Genomic DNA, 24502 nt, shown 5'->3' with positions numbered 1-24502 from the left:
GATCATGCATGAATATAAGAGAGCCAACAGGCATAAGGCTTCTCAATCGACCGTCTCTTATCACGTTAAACAGCTCAGTAGCAACGGTACTGTTAAAAGCATCAGGCGCAACATATATAGGAGGTGCGACCTGTGCGAGCTGTTTTAATAACTTCGGTCTGCCATTTCCTGTTTTTAATATAATGCACCAGATCGAATCCACATGTAGTAAAAAAAAGTAGAGTTCAAATCAATATCAGATGCGAATGCTACTCTTCCCCAACTGCCTGCTCCCTCGCTAAGATCCGAACCAAAAAACACTGACAGATAACCCCCAATGATTAGGGAGCATGGCACGTAACCACTATGCAAAGGGCCTCACACCAAATCCTTGCGGTCTGAACAACGCGAAACGCCACTGATTTCTTAAGGGACGATCAGTAAAGTAGATTCCATTTGGTGCTTTGCCAGACGCCGCTTACTGAGGCAAGCTTCGTGCCGTAAACTTCATTAAATTTCATAGAAAATTGCGCTATTTTGTAGGGCTGCATTTTACAAAGTGAGCGTGCTCCTTGAAGCTGTGCGTTCAGAAAGTAACTAAACCTTTAATTCTGATAATACCGATGTCAGGTAAACTTTACTCGTCATTGTCTACGGTGCACCCACGAGATGGCTAAAGCATGCAGAAGAAACTTGTACTTTATTGCAACAGCTATCTACAGTCGGTATCTGGAGTTCACGTTCTTTGGCTTTTATGGGAGTGCAATCAGACAGACTTAGTATCCTGTGAAGTTAACTTTTTTTTTAGCCCTAGCTAAACACAATCTTCTAGCAAAAACGAGATTCGGTTCCGTGAAATCCAACACTGGCACTAACAATATGCTGGCTCTACACAGCAAAAGAAGCAACAGTCAGTGTAGCTTTTAAACTATTGAGTAGATGGCTTTGACTGACGCACAACAATTATGGTTATATGAATCGTCAAAAATTAACAAAGACACACGAACGTCTATGGTACGTTAAGCACTGCTTCGATTTCGCAAGAAGAAAGATTTTTAATTGAATACAGAAAAAAATCTAATACTAACTGACACAGCCACTGAACATTCCTTTTTAATTCCTTTTAATTTTCCAATGATTTTGCTGCTCACATTCATGCTAAATACGTAACTATTCGTTACTAAAAAGGGTGATACAGCTTTGCGCGTAAAAACAACCATTTTTAGTTAATAAAAACGCTTTACGCAGAGGATCTTGGTGGCAAGGTAGACTTTACTTTACTTACGGCTAACACAGTTTCAAAAATTTTTGGGAAAGTGCAATAGCAGCTATACACTGCAGTAACATGAAGCGCCGTAGTTGCGCAGTCAAGCAGTCAAGAACCAATTCATTGAAGTTGAATAATTTGAGGTTCACTAAACGAAACGCGCTAGTTGTTTTTAGTATTAAATTAGAGAAATCGCTAAAACAGAGAAAAAAAAAATGTATCGATATCCGAAAGTGTACAACAACAGAAGCCTGCATATATAAGGCACTGTGCCATCGTACGTTGCATACCCACAAACAAGTGCTGAGAGGTTTCAGCTTTATGTCTGCGCATTTACTTCGCACACGTTAATCACCAGTACATACCCCCAACTGACAAATCATCTGAACGGTCAGTTAGCTCTTGAATGCGTAGATTTGGGCCTGGGAAAGTTTCGAAAATATTCAATAGCTTTCAAATTTATATCGCCGTAAAATGTCATAATTGCACGATGATAGCATCCGCCTAATCAACTTATCGAGATCTGATCAGTAACTGGAAGTTCACTAAGGTAAGCAGGCTGCGCCTAAATTGCAGAGGTCGATGAGATATGCGAGCTTTTTTAGAATATAGTCCCAAAAGCTTGTGATTATTTTTATTATCCACAAAAAATATGAGGCCAAATAAAATAGAGGCCTGTGATTTTAAGATAGTTTTCGAATTCCGCATATGCAACATAGCTGTATTTCTGATTTTAACTAATTATCTCAGAAAAATGGTCCTATGAGTAGTTATAGTAATAAAATTAGTACGAGTTAGTTGAAAAATGGGCTTGCCCTAGATACTGTACTAAGTTTACATCACACAATTTAATTCGCATATAAGTACCTAATTTTAACTTTTTGGTTTCTCAATTTTGGCTGAAGTTATTGAATGCCAATAAAGGAAAATGTTTCGGTTCTATTCAAAACGATTATTCGTCTGCTGTGCTACCAAACTAAATAGCGGTCAAAAAAGATTCCATTTACATTAGGACAACATTGGTTCTACGATATAAAATGATGCGGATAATTTTGCAGAACAAATCAATTATTTAGCTTTATTTCCACATTTTTTGTTATTCGTTCAAGAAACTGTATCACTGAAGTGCGAACAGACTTTTGTATCACCTCAAATTCAATCATTCGAATAGTGTTAAGTGCAATAAACTATACTTTTTAAGTTGAACACTTTCTTTGGAGATTATGTTGTCTGCCCATCGCCAAAGCTGCCGAGAGATACTACGCTATCTAATGATGTAAGGGAAAATACTTATATTAATCGGTGTTGAACCGCTAAGTAACTATCAGAATTACTCGAAGTCCTTTTATAGCGTCGTTGGTAGTACTGTGTGCTTTTCGGATCGAGTTAGATGTGATAGCCTGTCCTCGTGCTAGGTTAATAGGTAACATTTGTACCTACTAATTTTGGGGACACGTTTCGGTTCAGGTCCGAATCTGGACATAAACACAGTTCGTTTCGTGCTAGAAACCATAAGCGTGAATGAAAGCCGAATGGTGGTGTCGGACGTAAAACTCAAAATTTGGAAATCTGTTAATCGAAATTGCGTTGTCTAAGCAACAACTCAATAACACGGATATAAGGAATATGATATGAAATTGTGTTGAGTGCTTGCGTCTAATACTGCTTTAAGTAGTGCTTCAAACAAAATAATAATTTGAGATTTAAATTGCTTTGTCGAAAACAATATAGCCCTCCAACAATATTATTTGCTTGCCTGATTCTGTGTTATTGCTTGATTTCTAGCAACCGTGTAGTAGTGTAATGTACAACTGCAAAATCCACTTGTTTGGTTACTGTAAAAATAATAAACTTCTTTATTTGTCAAATTCGTATAATAATCTTTTCTTAGCGTGTCGTAATTGCATGCGCCAGATTTTTTCATACAACATGGATTCGTTAAGAAGTGGTCTATAGCTCAGAAAAATAATTTTTGGCATAATACAAAGAAAAATTATATGAAAAATAAGAAGCGATTATTTGCACCTTAGTGTTTACGCACCGGTACAAGGGCATAAGCCAAAGGGAAAGTCACGACGATTGGAGCGGTACGACAGATTGCCCACTCATTCTGTACGCCGATTAGCGCGAAAGCAGAAATTGCTCCGCATCCGACACGATGTATACCCGATTGGTCTAAGTATTAGAAACAGCTCCGGTTCATTGTTATCCGAATTCCGCATGATATATAAATTTTGATCAATCCTTAACTGTAAGCCAGAATTTTTTTATGGATTTTGTCTAGATACCTGAATAGGAATCCTGCGTAATGTGGTCTGCTAGAGAACCCCTTAATTCTACGCGAGCCTGGAGAGTAAAGGCAATACAAAAATCCCTTTCTAATCATACAAGTCTCAGTGATGTTAAACATCCGTTTGTCGTTGACCATGAATACACTATTCATTCTAGGTATAGAATGGGAATGGAGGTCCTGATGTCATGCCAATCGCAGAGCAATGATCACGGAAGATACGATTGGGGATACTATTGTTTTGCACCGAGAGTAAAGGAACAAGCGTCTTTGCTAGCGCCCTACGTTTCAGTACCGTTCTTGTTATTGCATTTTCTTTATATGAAGTGTATAGAAGCGCACAGTTGCGAAATCAGAAAAAAAAACTATATTTGAGTCTATACTAGGCAGGTGAAAACAGCGAAATTTCATAATAATTGAGTTGTATTGTTCGCTTTACGCGTCCTTATATATATACATATATACAATCGTTCGAATCAGAAGCGTAAAAATCCATGATTATATATATATATATATATATATAAATAAAAAAAGGGATAAAAGATCCTCCTCGAACGATTTACGATACGTCGGAGATTTCCAGTAATAAATGAAGTTATATGCAATCTATTCTATCCCATTGCTTATATTTTGATATCCGGACGGCAATTTGCAGTTGCGCGTACTCTGGTTCGTCGCGCTTATCTCGTGTTAGGTCGTCTTCGCCTCTGAATATTATGTTCGTGCCGTCCGACTCGTGCTTCCTTCTGGCCTTCGATTGATATCGTGTCTGTCTCAAGTTTACTTCAGAGCTTTTCCGCACACTTCTCCTTGCCCCATCTCGGCTTGCGACTGTTTCAACATCTCTTCATTTGAAGTGCGTTACTGCCTTTCCTCATGGGATAAGTTACGCGTCGTGACTTGTGCTATATATCTTCCCGCATCTGGGTCTTTTGCTACCTGTCTTTCTTTCGGTTTATACCTGAATGTGCCTACCTCAGATGACTGTCGCCCTCTAACGATTTTCAGACAAATTGAATGTTCGCGTATGCGCCCGCCCTCCATGCGCCTTTTCGGTTGTCTCTGTTATAGCCGTTAGGCTCGGGGCCGTTCTCAAAGCAAGCAATCTCTGGTGAGTCTGTTTCTCGTGTCTGCCTCTCTTCTCAACCGATTCGCTGTGCTGTTCGTTTTAATGAACCGGCGCAACTCTACTATCGCCGGCGCCACCGTCTCCGCCGACGAGGCCACCCTGAGTCCGCAGCGTTCGCTGGGCGCTCTATGGCGCCCTGTGCTTGCATACAATGTGTGATATGGCTAACATGCGTGCATCTCTTTGACTGCCTACCTTTAAACTTCCTCATATGACTGTGTAAGCGTAATCTGGGTGCTGCATGGCTCAACTGGCTGGCTGGCTGACTGCGTATCATTACCGACGTACAGGCAAACTTCGAACGCCAACTCGTTTCATAGTGGGGTTCGTTCGTTTGTCTCCTCTACCCTGTTTTTCCCTCCCTTTCCGAGCTGCTGCCGTTGCCGAATGGCGTGCTAGTGCCGGATACAGCGACGGTACTAGCCTGTGGTAATGCCGGCCTGTGGTACCAGGACATACGACCGAATGCCCCTCGCCGCCGCCGCCGCGGTGGTCGTCGTCCGCTGAAACTGAGCGTGTAGGTTAGGTGTGCGCCGTTTCTGGGCCCTTTAAAGCAGCATCGCTACGCCCTCTGCGATCCCTTGCACATTGGCTGCATGTGTGTATGCGCGTGTGGCTCATTGTGTCTCTAACTGCCTTCACTAGTAGCTGCGTCTTTATATGTCTGTGTATATGTGCGTGAGACCCTGTCTAACCGGCCGGCTTCGTGCTTTTTGCGACTAGCGTTACCTGTTAACGGCCTGCATCGGCTGTATGTCGCAGCAGCATCAGCGATGCTGATCGCAGAGAGTAAATGAAGACAGGCAACAGCAGTCATTTGAGATTCGGGGCGTCCAATTACAGTTCGTTGCAAGACGACAAGTGCATCAACAAGATCGTAAGCAGGCCAGCGAGTAAGCCACAGAATACCGCATAAGCAATTATTATCTGTTCCGGTTGTGTGGTCGCTTGTTTTTTGCTAAAGCACGCTCCAGTATACCACTTGCTGGCCGTGTAAACGCACTGCATTGCTAGCACCAAACCGTTCGTTGCTTCTTTGCCACCGCGATCAAGCGCCTCTACCGAAAGCTAAAAACGAACGGTCTTTGTTGCGGCGGCCCCGTGACCGTCGTCATCGTCGTCACCGCCGCACCGTCGCCGCCGCCGCCGCCGCTAAGGGGAAAGGGCATACGCAGCACAAACGACAAACATCAGCATCATCAGTCGCCACAGCAGACCACCCCTTTCGGCCGGCGGTAAACAGCTAACTGACCGCTGACCAACGTGTTCTGTGCCTCTGCCCGGATCGCCATTGTCGTGCTCGTCATTTTACTCTGCTATTTCGGCGGAGAGAGCGTCGGCGTCCGCCAGTTGAGGAAGAGTTGAACTTTTTGTGGCCGTTTCGTACGACTGTGCCTGTAGACGTGTGTGCCTGTCCATTTCTCCGACTCTGTCTGGACGTGCTTTGCGTCCCTGTGTGCGCATCTGTGTCTGCGTGTATCTGAGTGCACTTGTGCGTCTGTTTGCGACCGGCAACGCCAGCAGCCAACACGAGCGGAGAAGCGGGCGGCGGCTACCAGCAGCAGCACGATCACAGCAGCTAACGCCAGCTAGCTAGCGGACGGCTGGATAGCGGTAGCAGTAGCAGCAGCAGCAGCAGCAGCAGCAGCAGCAGCCGCCGCCGCCGCCGCCGCCGCCGCCGCCGCGGGAGACGGGAGATGAGCAAGCGAGCGAGCGGGCGAGCGAACGAGAGAGCGAGGTGAGCCGAAAACGGATCATCGGACCGACCCAACCGAGCCTGGCCGCGTCGGGCAGCAACAGCATCGGCGCCAGCACCAAAACGACCACGACGTTGATCACCAGAGCGACGGGCAGCAGCAAGCGACGGACATACGACCGACCCTGTCTGCCGTTTGAGCTGCTGCTGCTGCTGCTGCAACGGTGCGAGCGGCTGCATCCCTTCCGAATAGCGACGGAAAGGCGACGGCAGCGGCCAGTAGTAGCGGCTGCCACAGCAGAAGTAAACGAGCAGTCGCTAGCGAAAAAAAAACAACGGAACGAAGGGAAATTAGACTCTGCCACTACTCTGATACTGGAAGTGTCAAATAAAGATAACTGAACAGAGTTGACTCCAGCTCTGACTGTCCTCGAGGAAATAGACGCGCTACAACTACGAGTACTGCCAGCGCTATCCGGGTTGTGGCAGTCCTTATCTGACCAGGAGAACAGGAGAACTCGGCTAGCCAAAAGGGAAACAGAACCGGGCCGGAGAACAAGATGGGAGACAAGGACGATCAGGTATGTAGATTGTTGCAGGTTGTTATCGAGCCCCCGGATGCTTAGAGGTATAGTGTTGGCTAGTGCTAGTGGGGTCGGGTGAATATCCTGTTATCGTCTGGGCGTGACTGTCGGTGTTTGACTATTCGTTCCTATGTGCGATTCGCGTGGATAGCCGAATACGAGTGTAACCATGTTGCTGATCGGTGCTAGTCTTCAGCGTATGAAGGCGTAATGAAGGGACGAATCTGAAGCATCTAAACGGTTTTCTCCAACTAATTCCTGCTGTAGAATAATAATAATATTGATACGAGTACCTTGGCGGCCTCTTTGCGGTACGTAAGTCCACTTATCGTGTTCATCGAGCTGATGGTTTCTTAAACGACAGGGAAAAAAAATGACGTTTGCGAATGATACGGTTTGCTCATAAGCTTGCAGCGCGGAAACAGACAAAAAATGCAGTGATGTTCCTTGCTTTTATTTGACAGTGCGCCTTATCGATCGAATGATTCGTCAATGGTAGCCACCTTCAGTGCGGTTTAGTGAATGCAGTGAAGGAGCACAGGGCACATTGATCGTATTGAGAAAGGTGGCGGCCACCGTTCTCTTGACTGGCTCCTCGGAGCCACTGACGAGGGCCCATGAGCAGGACCGTTGCGGTCCACGCCCTTGCGTGCCTGGTACACGATGCAATACACAGTATACGATACTCGGCCGCCGCCAGAAGTCTGCCATGGCAGAGATCCATCTAGGTGTCCGTCAATTTGCAATTCATGGGGAACGATTTCCTTCGGGGGTGAGGCCAACCGTGAGTGCCGTGTAGAACACTGAGAAATAGAGTTTGTGCGCTCCAGAAAATGTTTGCAACGAACTCGTGTGTGCAATACGTAAACTAATATATGGAGTAAGCCTGATAAAGTCGGGATCGTCGACGTTCACCGTCGTTTCCCGAAACTGAGACAGCTCTGTGTATGCTGTAGGGAATGCATGTCATGGTGGAATCGGGCATTTCCGTCAAAGCAAAGCAACAACAATAGTATATTTCCACTCTGCACGAGGCAGGAGTGGATACGCCGGTCGTCCTTTCGCGGCTGCAAGAGAACCTCAACAGAAATAGTCACGACGACAGAAGCAAGGCGGTAGGCACCATCTGGTCTCCTATGATATGATACGTACAGTAAAGTCCAACCCAAACCTCCTTTGTGGCTGAAATGCTGCCATTACAATTAGCTAACAGTGGAAATCATAAGAAAGAATGACAATATCCTTTCAAAATTACTTTGTTCGTATACTCCTTGCTCCTTTGAGCTGGCGGCACCGAGAGTCGCAGGAGTGGCACAGGTTCCAACAGCATAGGTGCTGCTGTCACTGCTGTTAAAGAATCTAAAAAGTGATTCTGGCGGGGATTGGTTTTCATTAGTCGGCGAACTATAATAATATGTGATTGCAGCTAGGATCGGTAAGCAATTATAAACAACATAGATCTTTGTGCGACGGTCTGTATCAAAACTCAGCTGCCCAAGATACAATAGTGTACTGCTTTGTTGGTTACATTTCATTAAAAAAAAAAAAATTAAGTCTAATAAACTCTTTGATAGGGCCATGATATCTGCCAAACACTATTCAGATATCCCAAGATGGATTAAAATCTGTTGTTCAAGTTACGCCCTGTGACCTTTCCCCATTTGTATTTTGTTCGCTATAGTACACACTGATTTTTCGAATGTTGTATTTAGCTGTTTGTCTACAGGTATTACTTACGACAGCAGCTAAAAAGAAGTAAGACAGAAGACATATTTTTGAATTTTTGCCCAAAACCTATGGCAGCCATCACGGTATCAAGTTGTGTTGATTTGCTCCACGTCACCTGCTGCTAGATCGAGAAGAGGATGCAGACTCGCAAGCGGCATCGTCTCACTGTGACCTTAAGTCATATTACGTTGTGTTACCGTTACGTCAGTCAACGAACAGCTCTATCTTCTCGTGCTATAACCGTGTTGTTAATATCCCGCCTCCACTAAATCCCGGCGAATTTAGTCAGCTCGTCGGATTCAGTCCCGTGTTTGCTTCACGCTGCGCAGGTATATATGCACATGAACATCAAAAAAGGCAAGAACATCGCAAAATTATCAATTAGCTTTGCTTTCTATACTTGCTGCTACTGCTGCTAGCTGCCAAAACGTTCAGTATTGGCCAGATTCCCACTGCTGCTATAGTACAACGAGCAGCCAGCTAGCCAGCTATATAGCCGGTTCCGTGTCCTCTTTTTGCCCCCTGTGTCCACGATGTCCCCTAGGCGCCGGGTAGTAGCGATGGCGGCGGCTTTAGACGACCTTTTCCATTCTCGTTTCTCCGGTGACGGTGACCCTGCCGGCTCGGCTGCGCACGCTGTCTTTCTTCCCCAGCCTTTCCACGATCATCTGGAGGCAGCCATTGCAGTAGCAGCAGTAACAGTTGCAGTTATAGGTAATACAGCTCCTCGTGATCTTTTCCAACGTACAACCACTTCTAGGAAAATATAGAAGAAATAAGTGGTAAAACGTCTTTTCACATGGATTGGCCCTTAAATGCGGTAATGCATGAAGCATAGGAATAATAACATTAACCATATTCCAATCGTGTACAGCTAAATCTCGTGCACGGCCTGTGACAAGCAACCTGATAAAGATAAATCAGAAATTTTCCAACTAATGCAATTATGTTGATATTAGTATCGTGGCTGTATTACTGATGATCCTGACCCAATTCCCGGAGACTCATTCAATAAGTCTAATACAACGTATCAATGATAACTGTACCCTTTTACGAAAATGGAAATGGGTACTCAAACACAAAGCAGGCGTCGTCTCCCACGTATGTTTTAACAGACCGTTCGTTTTTTTCGGAGCATCAAGCCTTTTCAACTAACCCTTGTTTGCACTCGGTTCCAAAACGTTATACGGATAGTCTGACACCCAAATCTGCTATGTACCAATTGTTCTGTCTTGGTGCCTGTACGTTTCGTACGATTCGCCTTCTTCAACGAAAGTGATCTCGAGTTTATCTATTTTTGAAGTGGAGTTAAGAGTTGAGATATTATATTTATTATTTATTAAAATTAAATTTTAAACTATAGACGAACAATATAGAAAATAGAAGAAAATTAGGAAAACCAAAAACCAGCATTCTAAGCTAATCATTACTCTGTCTAAAACAACGACAGAGACAGTGTTCCTAGTATGTACTACGTGCTAGGATAGGACTATGTTGATACACACTGGCCGCTCGCTTCTGATACTGCTGTGAACTGCTACTGACGCGGTTTAGTGGCTTGCTAAAATCACTGTTGTTATTGCTTTTAGCTGAGTCACATTTCTAGGCGTTCTAGGGCCGGTGGCAAGTCACTCAGACCCTCCTTGGTGGCTTCTTTGTCCATTCGTGATATATGCCGATCACCGAAAACATGTCTCACGACAGACTAACAGCCCTGGTGCTCAGTATTTACCTAGCCTCTTGACCATTGCTGCTGCTCTATATAATCAATACGGCGATATATCGCAGGTTACCTTTTTTTTTTACCTGACCTGCTGAACGTATTGCCCATTCGGGGCTTTTTCGTGTTCGCGCATGCGCCCGCAAAACAGAAGAATCATGGCACTCGCACTGCTTACAATTTGTGTATATATTTTTTTCTAGATTATGTGAAATAGGCTTCCAGTCGACTTACGGCGCATAATTTTAAGCTTCATTCTGTTTTTTTTCGGTAAAACTTTGTTACAATATGTCTGTATTACGCAACGTGATGTACTATCGACAGATCTGTCAAATTTAACTTCATGTTTCGAGCTGGTTCGGTCTTACACTCATACCCAGTAAAACTCAGGCCCCTTGAACGTGACGCGCTAAGAATCTACTCAGTACACGACATTTCGACATGTTTGGTGTTTCTGGAGATGGAAAGAAAAGCGATTCAAGACACCTTGATTTCTAGTTAACGTGAACTAAGCGTTTAAAAATAGGGTACGTTTAAATCTAAACAAAACGAGCTCTGCTTCCGTTAGAGGTCAAAACAGTGAAGTCATACACTCAGTTTGGTGTTGCTTTTTGTCAACAAATATAATGTATGTACAATGCAAATGGTTGAACAAAAATCAAAATATCCAACCGAAGGCTCTAGCAAAGAAATAGTTCTCTAATCAGTTAGGCGTGACAAATCAAGTCACTTTCGTACCGGAAATAGCTTTGTTAGAACTTTCTATAAAATCTAACTGATAGTGTAAAACGCGCAACCGATAATGGGACACTAATAAAGTACAGACTAAAATTGGTACGGGTCAATAGAGCTATGTAAATAGCTCAACTGTTGCAATAGTCACACGTTTCAGATAAGTATCCAAAGTCGATTATGGCTTCGCAATCACGTCGTACATAAGATTGGCAATAAGTCCAGCCTAAATAAGGGCTACAGTGATAGTTATTTTGTACTTTATTTTTTATTATTATATATTGTAATACTTTATTCAAATCAGGATCAGTATGAGATATTTACCGCTTGACTACGCGCAGCATTGGTCGCTTAACAGAAATAATAAAAGCTCAAAAAATAAAACAAGCTTAAATTTCTATCATATTGCGACCACAGTTTTTCAGTTGCTAAGCTGTGATTCAAAGTAAAAAAAGCGCTAGCAGTAGTCATCCATAATGATTACCATATTTCAGAATAGTGTCATACGAAATCAACTCGTAATTCCACAATTAACGAAAAAGTAAGCATTTTTGCGAAACAATAAGGTTTTTTCTACACAAATCATATGTAACATTTCTCTAAGTGTTGGGGGCTTCGAAAACGCTCAAATATTTCTTATCGATAAATAGATAGATAGATATAGTTCAAGATCGAACTCAATCTTCTCGAAATTATCTATAAAAAATTGAACAAAAATGATCTGATTTTTCGAAGCAGAACCACGTCAAAAACTATGGGACCCCTAAACACTGAAGAGGTTTGCTGGTGGTAATACATGAGTACACGTGCGAGTTATTTGGTAACGCTAAACTGACGACAGTGCCAAACGCTCGTTATATTCGAGCTCGGACCAGAAAATACTTGAAAAATACTATCTATACACTAGCAACGAAGGTGATGCGTTCAAAAATATATTATGAACAAAATATCTATATTGCTGTATTGGCTTGACAGGCACACGCGTGTGCATACTGGGTGTACGGTAGCACGCGTGTGCATACTGGGCGTACGGTAGCACGCTTGTGCATACTGGGCGTACGGTAGCACGCTTGTGCATACTGGGCGTACGGTAGCGGTTACGCTAAGAAAATTAACGTTTAGCTCATTTTTTGGTGTGTTTTGTTACGTAACTATGATTTGCTATAAAACTATGTATACCTATGTATAGCTATGTAAAACTATGTATCGCGAAAACGAAATGTGAGAATTGACTCGACAGTGACTTCCGAGAAAAACATAGTACGCCATACTTCAGCTTCTCTTTATCATTGCACAATTGGTCACGAGTCTTGCAGGCTACCCAGAATCACAACTCAGAAGGGACTATCACCATGAGACTTTCTTTAAACATACTTTGCCAATTCTTTTCTGTTGGCCTGGCGCTTTTCTTGGGTTTGTGCACGCGTATAAATAAAACGCATATATGTATTTTAGTCGGTAAATAAAAGGCTTAATGATAAGGATTTTCGTGATAGCCAAAATCGTCTAGCAAATCGGCTACGACAAGCCCGATACGGTGATAATTACGTTTGATTTCGAGTTCTGAGGCTCGCTATAGTAGAAGCATTATACTTTTTTGCTTGGAACTTATACGGTAGCCGCGAGAGCCGTTTATCGAGCTAACATCCACAAAGTTACGTGTTCAATCTTCAATAAAAGCTCGACGATTTTTTAAACCTATCTGACTACATAATTTCAGCTTACTGCTTACTTGCCTTTATCTAGCGTAGACCATATGTTTGAATTGATCTCGATTTTAGCACAGTATTTGTTGCCCACCGAGAATGTATTGACGCGGAAAAATTGTAGCAGTTACAAAGAGATGTCCCAGGCACAGCTAATAAGTCTGTATCCAGAGTTCAAGCAGGCTGTCTTTATTACTTATAATTCGACGCGAATGTAATTATATAAAAGGCTGGGGACCTTATGTCCAGTTATTCTGTCAAACCAACCAGTATGTGTTAACTACAGGAGGACAATATCACAGTCTAAAGGAATTATCTCCGATAAAAAGCCATGTGACTGTAAAGACGAAAACGACTATATTAGTGCTGAGTTGCGTCATAGTGTGGAAAAGCTTAATAATATAGTAATCTTTGTTTTTGTTAGGAAAAATCACGGTTAACATATTCACGTCCGCTTTCTTTAGCGTTTTAGTATTAGTCTGATTAGCGCTACAAAGTAGCGTGTTCACGGTACTTCAGTATTTTGTTATTAGCAAAGCTGGAGCTTAAGTACACTTTGCTGTTGAATATAATCCTGATTGGAATTAGTTTATGATTAAATTGAAGCCATACGCGCAAATATGTACATGTAACAAAAAATGTCGTGACACATTCGAAATGATACGCTGCTTCTGGCTGTCTCCCGCACGTCTAACAAACCGTTTGCCTTTGATGGACGTGAGTTAATCAATTATGGAAATTTAACCATATAATTATACTATTTTATTAGTGTTTAAGGGTACTTAGGCCGACCAATTTTACGAGTAACAAGGTGCTTCCCATAGCACCGCAGTATGTCCATGACCTCATTGTGCTTCTGCGAGTGACAGTTTGTCTAAGTTTGGGCGCTCCATTCCGACAGAATGACATGCGAGCAGCTCTAACTTCGCCTTCGAATCTAGCAGCTGCACCTCTCCAAGCGGACAGCGTTGGATTAACAATCCATAGCAAGCTGCTAGAATATTAGTTTTTAATCAATCGTAGATAGTCATATATGTATATATATATAAAAGTGCGTGCAGGCTTCCACGTACGACAACTTCTCCATCTATATCTGTGCTATTAACTCACCGTTAGAACTATAAAAATCTGCTGTTAGGTTAGTCTCCTGTTTGGACAATGACAGATTCGATTGTATTTTCGTCAAAGTGGGTGTAGTAAAAACTTAAGTCCTCTATTTTTTTCATTCATTCAGTTTATCTTGTTGTCACATCTTTCGTAAATGCCATTTTAAAGGGACTTAATAAGCTACACGCGCGGCGTAACACACGGGTCATACGTAAACGCTTCCTTTACGCATACGTCATGTCCTTAAACTCTCGCTTCTATCACTGGTAGCAGCAGTTACCTCGAGTATTTCTTACCGCAAAATTCATCTCGCATTGCCTAATGACAACGACAGCCCGAACAGGAACGGGCTATAGTGTATAGCCGACAAGAATAAGCGTCCTGGTCGTTTCCGGCCCAAAATCTGGCGATCGCAGTATCTTTAAGTGTGTTATTGCGGTTAAGGGTTTTGATATTGTTCGTTTGCTGCTGCGCAAAGCCGCGCATTGGCATGTGGAAGCCGGAATGTGACTTTCGAAACCGAGCAAAATCTACTACGATGCAACAATGATTTTTAGTCGCAGTAATAAATAACGTAGTGAAAAATGACTTGAGCAGGCCATAGCGGAAATCACAAGAGTTATATCCGATAGGGAATTTACATGTTTATATTAACTGCAAAATTTGACCGTATTGTATTTTGACATGCCTAGCTTATTTCTTATCTCAAATTTTACTTTTTTCATTTAGTAACGACAGCAGCAGCAACACGGGATTGTCAAAGGTAGACTTATCGCCTGTAAATTATCAAGTTTACTGACTGGTCTGCTGCCCCTCCTCCCCCGGTTTATCAGGTCCGTGCGTGCAAGAATTGTCAAAATGCTGGTGTAGTAACTTCAGGCTTCCTAGTCAGCGCCAGCTGGCCAGTTCCCTAGTCATAAAAGCTACTCATTATTTACTCAATCTCGTCTTCACTGGTTTTATCCTACGCACGTGTCATGCTCATCCTACGCCCGCGTCTTGGGTTTGGAGCGGCACACCCCGTGGCGTTACGATTGAATGCATTACGCCGTCAGTATGACTACTACGTACAACCGCCTAGTGAAACGTAGCGTTACAACGTACCTTTTCCTGTCGCCCGAGCGCTGATGTTGATAAAGTCGTCGTTTCCGCCCTGTCATCCCTATCAGTAACTGCAGCGAGCTGTCAGTTTCCAGCGCCGTCGCGGTCGATTTTCTTAGGTATCAAGTGTTGTTTGCCTTCGTCTTGAATAACTCGAAGAAGACGTCGTAAATATAGGACGTCCGCGTGCAAGACAAACGGCAAGAATTGTGACCAACCTAGCTTGGTTGCAACAGCGGGGCGAACAACGCCTAGGAACACCTTAATAGTCATAGCATCCAATGGTCTCGAAAGTTGCATGCCTCGAATGTGAACAGGACGAGTACGACCCGTTAAGTGTCAACCGGTCGTTTTTGCTGGCAAGAAAAACTAGACGCCGCGATTTACCCTTGACTTCTGCGTAATCCCGTCGATTTTAGCCTTTTGTTCTGACTCTGTCACGCAGTGCATTTAGATTTAGTACAACTACCACTACTGCTAGCCCAAGTGATTGTTACTTTTGCTGCTTCTACTAACGATCGAGTATCAATGGTAAATAATCCTTTGTGTGTTTGGTGCTCGATTCATGTTCGATGTTCGATTCTGTCAGTTCACTTTTTCCTGTTCGTTTTCGCTGTTTCTTTCTTTGTCAGCCATTCTCCAACACTTCGCTCCCTGAGCTCTTCTTTTTGTGATAATACTGCCATTGGCGGAGTAATAGCAGCAATAACTGGTAGTCCTTACGGCATCGCGGTGCCCATTCCGAGCTGATACTGGTCAAAGCCAGTTCTAGCAGCATGGCCTTTGCGCGGTTCGGTCCTTGTTGTGGGCTGATTTGTTCCATATTAGCGACAGTTGAGGAAGAATTCTGCGTGGCACACTTTTACTGCTAGATGAAGTATTATAGCTGGCTTACTAGGCAGCCGGCTGACCGTGACCCTGGAGGCTATGCATATGCATAAAGACGCACGTATGTGACATTTTGTGTGGGAGTTTCCAAACAATCCTCGTGACCCTTGAGTATACCTGAACAGCCATTGCAGCCACCATACCAGCACATACTACTAGAGGTAGAGGTAGTTGTAGAATCAGGTCAGGACGAACCGATCAGAAGACGAGACGTAATTTCACGTGACGTCCTTCTTGCTCTAGGTTTCGCCGATTGCGTCACGTATACGTGCGATTATTTTAGCAATACAAGTGAATACATTTTGCAGTGTACTTTGGGATGAGCACATCATGTTAGAGCATGTCGTTTAGGGAAATGCTATAGCTGCTGACGCATGAAAAAATGTTCACTACTATTTAACCATTTGAATTTGGACACGAATGAACTGGTCGGTAGATACAACAGGAATTAAAACAAAAAGGAGAAAAGAAGGCACTTTTTTTTCTCTCCTGTCTCGAAGTGGCGATGTACCATAACCGGCCGACGGTTTGCTCAGTCACAAAGGGAGTCACTCTTTATTGGATAGAGGTGACCTTTATCCCCCTGTCTGATTCCTGCCTGCAATAGCGCGTGAACAGAGCATTATCTGCAATTCGCGCTACGGTCAGACGATGTGGGTAAGTTTTGCATCCGCCCGAGATCGACATTGCTCCGCCGATATTTACCTGTTCTCAGAATATAACAACCACGCAGATGTCGATACACTAAGTGGTCTTTGTATAGCATGGCGGCATAGGGTGGACGGTGGAGTGGAAACGCTGTGGCACCCCGCATAATACTAAATTCTGTACTCATAGAAAAGTTTGAGTAAACTTCTTTCCTTCAGCGAAAGTCATTTAAGCTGAGTATCGAAAAGTTGTGCTTAATTACGTCACTGAATGACGTTCCGTTTCTCGCATGCCACTGTATAACTGACGCTGAATAGAAATATGTACAGGAAACTTTCTAATCAGTCAATATTAACAGGAAAACGACAAAAATATAAATAGAAGAAAAGGTCCCACTAGGAGCCCGAACTCACTAGTGTAGGTGGAGCAAAACAAAACAGGATATTCATTCTTTGGGGTTTGTTTACTTCGCTATGACCCTTTCCCTATGCCTATAACTTCCACGCTTTCTACAGACCCCCCTTAGCAATCCCAATTTGCTATTCACTTCTGCCAGACTGTTGTGGAGTTGGGTTTGTAGTGTTCTCCCTACCTTCAGTCTTCCTCTGAATATTTAAGATCGGAAACGCGGGTTGGGCAAATCACGCAGACGTGTGTTATGGGTACGCCCAACGGCGGCAACGGTGGCGTCAGCATGTGGCAACAAACCTATGAAAAGCACATAATGTCTATCGACGGTATTAGCGATGTCGCGCGAGCTTCGGTATAGCTCGATATCTGACAGTGTATGGTAATGATGATGTTCCATGTAGGCAATACTGTAGTAGTAATAATGGTAGTTGTCATCGTTGTCGCGAATTGTTGGTGTCGAGTGTCGCCATAGCAACTGCCGGCAACAACGGCTGCTATTCAAACTACTAACCGATGCGTGCTTTCACCAGCTGTACCGGCGCGTGCTGAGCGTAGTCGATTCGTCCGTAAGGTCCGTCTGAAGGTAGGGTTGTTACGCTTGCTCTGTAACAGCAATCGGGCCCGTTGTCGTATGGGAGGTGGGGGATACAGGGAGAACGAAGGGACCTCAGGGGAAAGGGGAATAGTATCTACGCGCTGTCGTGCCACTGTGGAGCCGCTATTGCTTGATCCGCCACCGATGTACATTGTTGTTTCTGCTGTCGTGCGATGGCTGATGCATCGACCGATGTGTCGTCCGTACGAGTGCGTACCGGCGTCGCATCGACGGTACCGCTGTCAGCAACGGCCCGACGGCAACAGCACGCAGCCACCATCGTTGTCGCCGCCGCCGCCGCCGCTTCGGATTGCCCTTTCCGAACGGTGCTCGGTCGTCATGTAGAACGGCCGTTTGCTCGCCTGGTCGGTCGGGGTGCGTTTGAGGCGAGGAGTAGAAAACCGCTGCCGCCGCTTGTGCTGCTACCGCCATCGTTGCTACCGTAACTGTTATAATAGCTATAGAGCTAAACGGCAGAGACGACTCGGCTCACGGCTGAGTTCGGGGCTCGTCGTCGCTTTAGTCGGTCACTTACGACAGCCACTCGCGGTTGAGTGGTTGCGTTACATAGGAGATATCATTGCCGGAGAAAGTGTAGGACAAACGTTAAATTGACAAACGAGCTAAGAGGAAAAAAAAAGTAAAACGTGTAAAGAAAGAGGAGTAAATCAAACAACTGTTTCAGATTAACAGATTCGCGAAGCCTGTAGTCCGTTTAATTTCAAACAGTTCAACAGTGTTGTTATGTGCAGTTGTTGTTCTCGTTGTCAAAAGTCCAGCACCTCGATAGAAATCGCAGAGTGAAACGGCGAACCCAATTAGCGATTAGGCGGAGTCATAACAGGTGCTTAGCAGGAGGTGCAGGCCGTGGTGCGCGAATACGCCATCGTTGAATTTCTCCTGCAAAGAAGACCTTATTGACGTTCTCTAGATTTGACCTTCACTGTTAGTTGTAGCAACGACAACAACAACAACATGGCGCCGCTGAACAGTAATGGGAATCAGGTATGAGTGTGTAACAATAACTAACTGGCATTGAAGTCCTCAACAGAGAAAGTGAGCGTTAAAGACTGCTTGAGAAAATCGTGTCGATCAGGCCAGAAGGGGTGGCTTTAGACCAACCTAATAGCGAATAGCGGTTTGCGACGGTCGACTTTTGAATAAGTGATAGAGAAGCCCTTTGAACGAAATGCTAGAATATAATATTAAAACTAATTAAATAGACAGTAATTTCGTGTATTTAGTGACTATTATCAATATTGACCTTAAACACCTATTGTAATGCACACAGGGTTATAGTGCCGAGGAAGAAAGGATGAAATGTTTATGACAATTGCAGCTTGATAACCCCAGTGGATACATCAAAGGGCTAATGACATTTCATTTTTTTCTATGACGAAGTCTAAGTTCTACTATCTAGAAATAGTTTGTGGTTTTAGCTGACGATGATAGTGTTAATTTCGAGAATTGGTCTGGAGCGCAACGATAAAATTCGAAGTGGCAAGCACAGTAAGTTGCTTAGCGCATGTTTACCTCAACAAATCAGGTTTTAAGTGGAACTATTTAATAACAGTGCGAATTAAGGATACAAGCAAGGGCTACACGTCATATTGACTCACCAATTTCAGTGCACTTGGACGCACATTGCTTGTAGCCTATGCCGTCCTACACGTCTATGGCGACTCTGGTTGATACTTAGGTCAAACCATTATGAGATTTAGTCATATTTTTATTATTATCATTACTTAACATTCTTACATGTTTTTGTTTTTTAACTTTAGTCTTTTGTACGATGCCTATAGTTATGTCTGTTGAATCCTGAACAGCAACGATAGGGTTGCTTACTCAAATTCTGCTTCAGCGATAAATTGATATGGCCAACTCCATTACTTGAACTATAGTAAAAGCTTCCACTGTAACTGCCCATGTGACAGCTTTAGCCCTAAGCATTTTGACCAGAAAACAAGTTTGAGGAAATTGCCGGAAAATATGTTTCTGACATTCCTGCTTCAAAGTTGTTACCCCCCCCCCCCCATGGGATAGTATGGCCACGCCATTGTCGGTAGCATCTGAGCAGCCCAAGCAATAAGAGGTCGGCTTCAGTTGATCGATTCGTAAAAGGTAATATCGTACCATTCTATTGTAGTTGATCATCCCAAAAGCTCTTCTAGTTATCAATTCTAATGTGTGAAAGTTTGACTGCATTATACACCTAAAAATCACCATTAATTTGAAGTGCAGCTGCTTTTTTTGGACTTGTTGGCATACCAACCGGATGGCTTAATGGGACCGTAACTATGCTGCGTGTTACTTCTCGGAATAATAGTTATTCTATAACTATTATTCCGATCTTATTCTATAAGATATATCTATCTTCGTTGTTGGATCGTGTTGACGGTCAGTTGGGTATTGGATGATGGTGTAATTAAGTTCGTCCATCATAACGGATAGTTACCGAATACTAGACCGGTCGTCATGCCTCTGTTGCTGAGTCGGCTACATGTCTAGTAGTCCCTTGCAGACTGTTTGTTCATGTGCGTTTATCGCATAGGCTGTCTGTCTATTCAGTGGCGATAATGGCTATGCTGCCGGCGTCACTGCGTGAACCGATATAGCGGTAGCTCACAGCTCCGTGACTTTGAGACGTCCTCTAGTGGCGCTCAAGTACTCGATACAAGTACACAGGGACACGGACGCTACAAAGTCCGGGCCGTCTACTTGCAGGGCAGAGTACTTGTAGTAAAGTGGAAAGAGTGTAGAAAGGATGGAAATCAAAGCAGCGAATTGTTGTACTGCGTATGATTGTATCCATCCGCGTGCGCAAATTAATAATTTCTTTTTATTGCGTTATGAAGTCATTGCATCCTACCTAAGCGTAAGCTGCACGATATCTGATAGATATGGTCAGGCTCCAGCTAACAGGTTAGCGACCCTGGAACTTGAAATTTTCGTTCCTTTTCTACGAGAAGAAAACACCTAATTGCTCACTATTTACACTCTACGAGAGATAGGTACACGTGATCGCTTGTGCTGATGCTTTGGTTATTGTTTCTCATTTTTACCATAATATCTTACGGTAAATATGTCAGGTATAATAATGCCTGGTGCGGTCAACCTTCAACTGACATGAAGGTCAAATCAGTTGCAGCTTGATATTTAAGTGGCCTTACTAATCGTTATGATTCCTATTGCCTTTGTACGCTAGTCAACGCTAAATCGACAATGGGACGTATCAGCAACATGATTAATAGTGAAATGGGGTCGTAGTGCTAGTTTTTTCAATATTAAAGTTCAACCTATTCAAGCTTTAAAGCAGAGATTTTGAAAACATACATTATTTCAGTATGAAAATAAAGACATTAACAGAGCATTGATGCTATGTGTTTTCGAAGAATTTGCCTATCACTATAAATAAACTTTGAACTTACTATGTAATTCAATAGTGATCTTTAAAACGCTCTATAAGCAGGTGCCACCTTTTACGTTATACTGTTACCAAATGTAACTTAGTTTAAGAACTTGAAGCAACTGTTGGCTTATCAGCTCAAAGCAATACAAATCACTTTGTTTTCAACATAGCCAGAGCTGTGATTCATAATATGATTAAATGTTATTGCCTAAAAGGCGTGAAGGCAGAAAGATAAGTGAAGGCTGATCCATCTACCGGTAGACCTTCTCCATCGTCTGCTACATTTTAGTGTTGAATTTTCGCACTGAAATATTATCATTTAAGCAACCAGCTTACGAGTCGTTCATTCGTGATACCAAACATCAGTTAAAAAATGTGTGAATTATGTAATTGGCTAGTGTCGTGTCTTACTGTAAGTATATTTTCCGTTATTTTCGCTTTAGATAAAGTATTCCGGAGCAACAAATACGATAGCAGGTGATACGCTTGACAATTCGCTGTTCTGTGCCGTCTGCCAAATTACCATTTGACACGAATAATATATTTTATTTAGAGATGGAACAAATGATCGAGACTAGCTCGATAAGTAAGATAGTGCAAGCCGCATTCAGGTTTATTTGGAATCATTATTACTGATTGGTTAATTTTTCCTATTAAAAAAAAAAATTGAACATTTCATTTGACAGCTATTTCCGTACATGCAGTGACTCAGATTTAATTGCTCAAAGTAAAAAACGAGGAAAAAACAAAATACGATACTTGCCATTTTGTTATGCTTGAAGTCGGGCGATTGTTTGAAATGGCATTTATATGTATCTGGAATAATCTGGATAGATGGAGCAGACACGCTCAAAAAGGAAGCGACAAGAAGTGGCGTTTACGTCAGCATCCTCGTGGACGTTTTTTTGTATCCTTTTTATGAGAACTCGACACAGCAAGGGCAGCTGTAGTGTTGGACAAACGCTTGTTTCTCGCGTACGAAATTTCTTTAGCGAAGTAGCTTGTAGTTCTATGTAGAGAAAATTTGTTAGCTACAGGTCAGCCAGCTCACTACCAAAACCTATTTTTGACCGATTCGAGTGAAGTTTGCCACCGCGCATAAGATTGAGCGTGTGCTCTATCTACATCAGGGTTATTTCTGATAAAACGGAGTTGACTCTAGCATGTTTAAAAGGAGGCAAAAAGAAAGATGTAGAAGAGAAAATTGGAAGAAAAGATTTCATTGATTAACAACTTTGACACTAACCCTCTTTCAAGAGCAGTGTAGGATCAAGAAAAGGCAACTGGTTTACTTTTAGCAATGATCTGTTGGTCTCGATAAAAGTATCCGAATATTTTATTTTAGCGCGACATCGACCCGTATCAATTATTTAAAATTCTACAACTATAGTTATGAGAACGCCAGATAAAACGATGCTGTTAATCTATTTGCTTTAAAGTATGCTAAAACTTTCGAAAACACTTAAAAAGATGAGGAGTTTACCCAACTGTTATATTCAGTTACTCAAAATTACTAAAACGATTGCTTTAATACAAAAAAAAGGATAATTGCCTCAAAACAAGACCAAGTTAATCAAGATACGTCCTCCGTGTAGTAACAAACTTAACCCTTTCTCACCCTTGCGTGACGATCCAATTTTATCATATTATTGGTATCTAAGTAACCTTTCGGCAGTTTGCGTGTCGCCAATCTGGTACTCTTTCGTCTCCTTTAATTTTGTTTGCCCTCAAGAAATGCAGAAAAGCGAGACACTACCTATACCTGTTTTTATTCTTGGCTGACCGGTTGCGGTTGACTGCTCTCCGTCTGGTCGTTCGAGTAGTGTACGACGACAGCCTAGAGGTGGCAAAGAACGTCATCCCCATTTCAACTGATTGCGATTTGCGAGATGCCCTCAATGATCAGCGAACGCCGCTAGCCTGTGGCCTTTGGTGAGCCGTGCATTCTACCATCGAGTGTTTCTTGGCTTAGTAGCAAGCGAATATGAGATTGTAACCGCGTATTTTTAGAGCGGTCAAGAGTAGACCAGCGACGGACGTACGCTGGTACACTTGGGCTTAGTCAACTTAAGCTTGACAGTGATAAGTAGCGCCGGTTGCGCTTGTCGAGTGTTATAATATTAGTACTTAGGTCTGCTTAGAAGACAAAGAAGTGACAAGCTGTTATTCTCCCTGTTACTCTGTGGTGGCAAATACGTATGGCAAAATTATAGGAATTAAAAATCTGACAAGCCACTTAGTACTTACTGGGCTAATATATGTTAAAATAATAAACAAAATTACGTTTTTTGGCCGCCGCTATTTTACTCGCATTTGTTATGATGACGTATAGCCATTACAGGAGGTAAGATCGACCGTGGTAAGGCTTTTGGCTTCGAGAAACGTGTGCTCAGCTCAAGGTCTCATTCAAACATTCTACAATAATTATACCACAGAAGTGAGAAGATCACAATAAAAATGAATAAAAAACAGTGCAAAAGAGGCTTTAGATTTCTGATTTGCTCCTCCTTACTGGGGATTAGACCGCTCAAGATTGAAATTTATATAACGCTGTTTTAGGAAACGGCGAAATTGCGAAATTAGGCTTGCCATTCATGTGCCAAAGCTGTTGGGCTGGTTTATTTCGTCCACTTTTAGCAGAACGGAGTCGGCTCATGCACCAGACAAAGACAAGCCATCGAGCTACACACAATTCTCGACATCTGCTTGTTGTACGCGGGATATGAGGTGGAAGTATGCTTGGCTCAGCCCCATTTGCCCTTTCCCTTTTTGCCCACTTAGCCGCTTAGAGTCGAAGAGAAATCGACAACTACCACCACAATTTCTGCTTACGACCCTCAGTTCTGTTTCGGTATAGTACTGGCAAAGCCTGAACTTCGCCAGGCTTTACGCTATAGGCTTCTAATTCTTCTTGATGGTGGGCTTACACTATGTGAGAGGTCACCGTTATATGCCTGTTTGCCACTATCCTCGTCGTCGCTGGAACTTCGCTTAACCTCCCCCTCGCCCGCAGTTGAAGGCTGTTCAGCTTCCTACCCCAGCTGATATGAGGTGAGTCTCGTGTGGTTCCCTTCCGCGTGACCTTAACAATCCTGAAGGGCGGCAGTATCATCACACATGCTGTCCTTGAGGCCGCTCGAAAGAGTCATCGGCTGTCGACCGAAACGATGGAAATTTGCCCGTATAGAAAGAGCCTGTATGCTCCTGGTTTGTAGTAGTTTCGTACCTTAATTACCAGTAAAGTGTAGTTATATACTGCCTGTATGTGCCTTAGTCAGGTCATGATGTTTAAACAGAAAATGCACGACTATGCCTACCTACAGCCTATTAACGTCTCTTGGCGTCATTAAGCCCCATTTGGTTGAGCCCGAATGACAGGACCACAATTGATAGGCTAACTCACAATGATTCGTATGTCTTAGGGGTATCTGTATTTGTACGTAGACAGAACCGTGTGTCAGTGCAGGGTTCTGAACATGGCAGTCTGCTATGCAGAAGGATGAAATGAAGAA

At 43.1% G+C, this 24502-nt stretch overlaps 1 protein-coding gene across 3 annotated transcripts in view; it reads left to right on the top strand.

The window, feature by feature from the left end:
* The first annotated feature begins 3943 nt into the window (after window positions 1-3943).
* Window positions 3944-24502, top strand: part of LOC111272716 (sodium/potassium-transporting ATPase subunit alpha) — a 33160-nt gene continuing 12601 nt past the window's right edge. For 2 of the 3 annotated variants that reach the window (XM_022854291.2, XM_022854292.2), the window contains exon 1: window positions 18465-18586. In XM_022854291.2, coding sequence (XP_022710026.1) covers window positions 18557-18586 — 30 coding nt within the window. In that variant the 5' untranslated portion in view covers window positions 18465-18556. Of the gene's footprint in view, window positions 6943-18464; window positions 18587-24502 lie in introns of those variants that run through there. The other variant, XM_022854293.2, reaches the window with a different exon arrangement.

This window comes from Varroa jacobsoni, unplaced genomic scaffold, assembly GCF_002532875.2.
Source record: "Varroa jacobsoni isolate VJ856 unplaced genomic scaffold, vjacob_1.0 contig03067, whole genome shotgun sequence".
Classification (NCBI taxonomy): Eukaryota; Metazoa; Arthropoda; class Arachnida; order Mesostigmata; family Varroidae; genus Varroa; species Varroa jacobsoni.
This window is presented reverse-complemented; position numbering and strand designations above follow the sequence as displayed.